At 37.5% G+C, this 3800-nt stretch overlaps 1 protein-coding gene across 1 annotated transcript in view; it reads left to right on the plus strand.

The window, feature by feature from the left end:
* The window catches only part of LOC106867839 (glyoxylate reductase/hydroxypyruvate reductase), an 8539-nt gene extending 6187 nt beyond the window's left edge, over window positions 1-2352 (plus strand). Inside the window, exons 2-3 of the mRNA XM_052974972.1 lie at window positions 110-278; window positions 1636-2352. Of these exons, the coding sequence (XP_052830932.1) occupies window positions 110-278; window positions 1636-1881 (415 nt within the window). The 3' untranslated portion in view covers window positions 1882-2352. The remainder of the gene's footprint in view (window positions 1-109; window positions 279-1635) is intronic.
* The last annotated feature ends 1448 nt before the right edge of the window (window positions 2353-3800 follow it).

Raw genomic sequence — 3800 nt, forward strand, 5'->3', positions numbered from 1 at the left:
ATTATTATTATTATTATTATTATTATTATTATTATTATTATTATTATTATGTTCTTACTAAAGCTATTTAGAGTTCAAAATCTTGAACACGTTTTCCTTATTTTTACAGAAGCAGGGAAGACGAAGACCGAGTCAAAGCTACGTTTTACTCTCGTTTGCATGATATGTTACCCGAAACGGATGTTCTTGTTATTGCTTGTCCTTGCACAGAACAAACGATGAACTTGATTAGTACAGAAGAATTCCGGTTGATGAAGAAAACTTCACTTTTGGTCGAGGTGAGATAAAACATCATATATGAAACATTTTAAGTCATAGCTATCTATAAACATTTAAACTTCAAAAACAATAGAGTTAGTAATGAACGTTTCCGTTTCGATCTTTACATTTATGTCCAAAAACGGGGTCTCGTTTGTATTATTCTAGATGTTAAAGTTTAGTCCAGAGTCATCCTTTAGTCTCTCAACTTCCTTCAATGTATACATTACATGTAATACATTATCTATGTATCTTGTGTTTATCATATGTTCCACTTTTGCTTTTTTCTACTTTGGATGCATAGAATGCTGCAAACGTAGGTCCTAGGGGAGAATCCATTGTAACGTCATCTATTTATTTATATAAATTTCCTTACAAATAGCGAAAAGACACTGCAATTATCTCTATCTTTCTCTCTCTCTCTCTCTCTCTCTCTCTCTCTCTCTCTCTGTATATTGCATATAGCTTTATCTCATGGTATCTATATATGTATACGTGATTTCTAATGATTTCTATCGTTTTTATCACTGAGACGTTGGCAAGCAAATTTTCTGCATCCAAACAGCAAAAATTAAAATTTAACAAATTGATTACAGCTATAAATGCATAGAGTGGGTCGCCTTACTATGTACACAGTGAAGGAGAGTTTCTCCACCACACACACATAAATACATACCAACATGCATACATACACACACAACACACACTCTTTTACTTGTTTCAGTCATTTGACTGCGGCCATGCTGGAGCACCACCTTTAGTCAAGTAAATCGACCCCAAGACTTATTCTTTGTAAGCCTAGTAGTTATTTTATCGGTCTATTTTGCCGAACCGCTGAGTTACAGAGACGTAAACACACCAGCATCGGTTGTCAAACACAGACACAAAAGCACACACACACACACATATATATATATACGACGGGTTTCTTTCAGTTTCCGTCTACCAAATCCACTCACAAGGCTTTGGTCGGCCCGAGGCTATAGTAGAAGACACTTGCCCAAGGTGCCACGCAGTGGGACTGAACACGGAACCATGTGGTTGGTAAGCAAGCTACTTACCACACAGCTACTCCTGCGCCTACATATTTATTTATTTATTTATTTATTTATTTACTTATATGAAACTACGAAAAATCTAAAATGAAACATACAAATTTGGACATAGCCATGTACTTCATGAAACACACACGCATACCTACCTACCTACCTACCTACCTACCTACCTACCTACCTACCTACCTACCTACCTACCTACATACATACATACATACATACATACATACATGCATGCATACATACATAATTTTCCCGTGTAAAGCCATTGGTTATTTTACCATTTTCCCTTTTGTTTTTCTCCTTTCTTGCCACAGGACAGGTAGTTGACACCGATGCCCTTGTGAAAGCTCTTCAGTCAAATGAAATTCAAAGTGCTGCCTTGGATGTCACCGAACCCGAACCTCTGCCGCGAGGACACCCATTGTTATCCATGCCAAATGTTATCATAACCGCTCACTGTGGAGCAGACACTTTTGAAACTCGCATAGAAATGCATGATTTATTGATAGAAAATTTGAAATGTGGTTTGGAAGGAAAAGCGATGCCGTCTGAAGTAATTTTGTAATGCTGATATCCAATCAAGAAACAAATATTCTTAAATTCATTTTTGATTGTAATTGGGATAGTTATAAATGTGTTAATTAATCGGGAATTGTAAGGCGGCGAGCTGGCAGAAACGTCGCTACGTTCTGAGATTAAATTCCATCGAAGTAAGCTTTGCCTTTCATCCTTTCGGGGTCGATATATTCAGTACCAGTTGCGTACTGGGGTAGATCTAATCGACTCCCCTCATCAAAAAAAAAAAAAAAAAAAAAAAAAAAATTCGAGCCTTGTGCCTAGAGTAGAAACGAATTAATCGTGAATTATATATTCCTAGAAAGGTAACTGTTAGTAAATGACTGGGAATTTGTTTCATTCTTGTTCATTCCGAAAGATATACCAATCCTAGAAGATCTTTAAAAAGGACAACAATAAATTTCCCATTTTATATTTTGTTACTTGATTATTAAAACTCAATGGAAAATATTCCTTTTGACTTTTAAGTCTTATGTTATTCTTTAATGTTTAAAGATTTTCTTTGGCAGAAACGTTAGCACACCGGGCGAAATGCTTAGCAGTATTTCGTCTGCCGTTACGTTCTGAGTTCAAATTATGCCGAGGTCGACTTTGCCTTTCATCCTTTCGGGGTCGATAAACTAAGTACCAATTATGCACTGGGGGTCGATGGAATTGACCTTATCCGTTTGTCTGTCCTTGTTTGTCTCCTCTATGTTTAGCCCCTTGTAGGCAATAAAGAAATATGATGTTTTCGAACTTCAGGCAAAAACTATTTTAATAAAAAAAAAAACGACATATATTTTCAATAAGCTCTCTCTCTCTCTCTCTCTCTCTCTCTCTCTCTCTCTCTGTAAGATTATTCTATGAATCTGCCTTTAGCTTCAATGCTAAAGAATAAAAATCAGTCATGAACTTCCATAGGATTGCACCTAGAAAGTTCCTTCACCCCAAACCCGAAGCACAAGACCGGACAAGGTTGTTTATAGAAGACCAGCAGTTTCCTATGCATACCATTATATGTACTTAGGGTAAAGACTCCCTTCGGTAATGAATGATCGAAGGGTTACACCTAGAAAGTTCCCCTCCCAGGCACAAGTTCGGGCAAGGTTGTTTATGGAAGACCAGTAGTCGCCCATGTATACCAGCCTTCCCTCTCCACACCACTGATGTTATCTAAGGAAAAGGCAAAGACCGATACAATTTGGCACCAGTCACGTCACAACTCATTTCTACAGCTGAGTGAACTGGAGCAACTTGAAATAAAGTGTCTTGCTCAAGAACACAACACAAATCCCGGTCAGGGTATCGAACTCACAACCTCATGGTTGTGAACCCGACGTTCTTACCACTGAGCTATACATCACAACTTATATCGAATATCCATGTGTCCCACAGTTTTGCTAATCAATATGAGTTGTTTGGTGATAGTCCTCATTGATTTTTCGATATTATCATCGATAATATTTTGAATGCTTTGGATGAAATGCTGCGTTCTTAAAGAGTCTGAGAGTTTAGAGCAGTGGTTCCCAACCGATTTTTGGCCATGCCCCATCAAATCATTTCTAAAATCCTGATGCCCCCTTGGGATATTTAATTTTTGTTATTCAAAATTTGGTTAATTTTTACAATATTACCGGGAAACAAAATTTAAAAAAATAATGCGCGGAAATCAACGAGTGAGAGTAAGAGGACTTCGGAAATTTCACTAGATCCGAGTTTTTCCCTCAGTTAGGTGATACAAAAAAGGAGCAACAAAACATCCAGACAGACGACACAAAGAAAACAAGGACCTGTCATTCGCAGTTTTCTATCCTCAAAGATAATCTGGGACTCGACTGAGGATTGAAAACTCCGAATGACCCGTCCTTGTTTTCTTTGCATCGTCTGTCTGGACGTTTTCTTGTCCCTTTTTGTATCACCTAACTG

The sequence above is a fragment of the Octopus bimaculoides genome, chromosome 20 (assembly GCF_001194135.2).
Source record: "Octopus bimaculoides isolate UCB-OBI-ISO-001 chromosome 20, ASM119413v2, whole genome shotgun sequence".
Classification (NCBI taxonomy): Eukaryota; Metazoa; Mollusca; class Cephalopoda; order Octopoda; family Octopodidae; genus Octopus; species Octopus bimaculoides.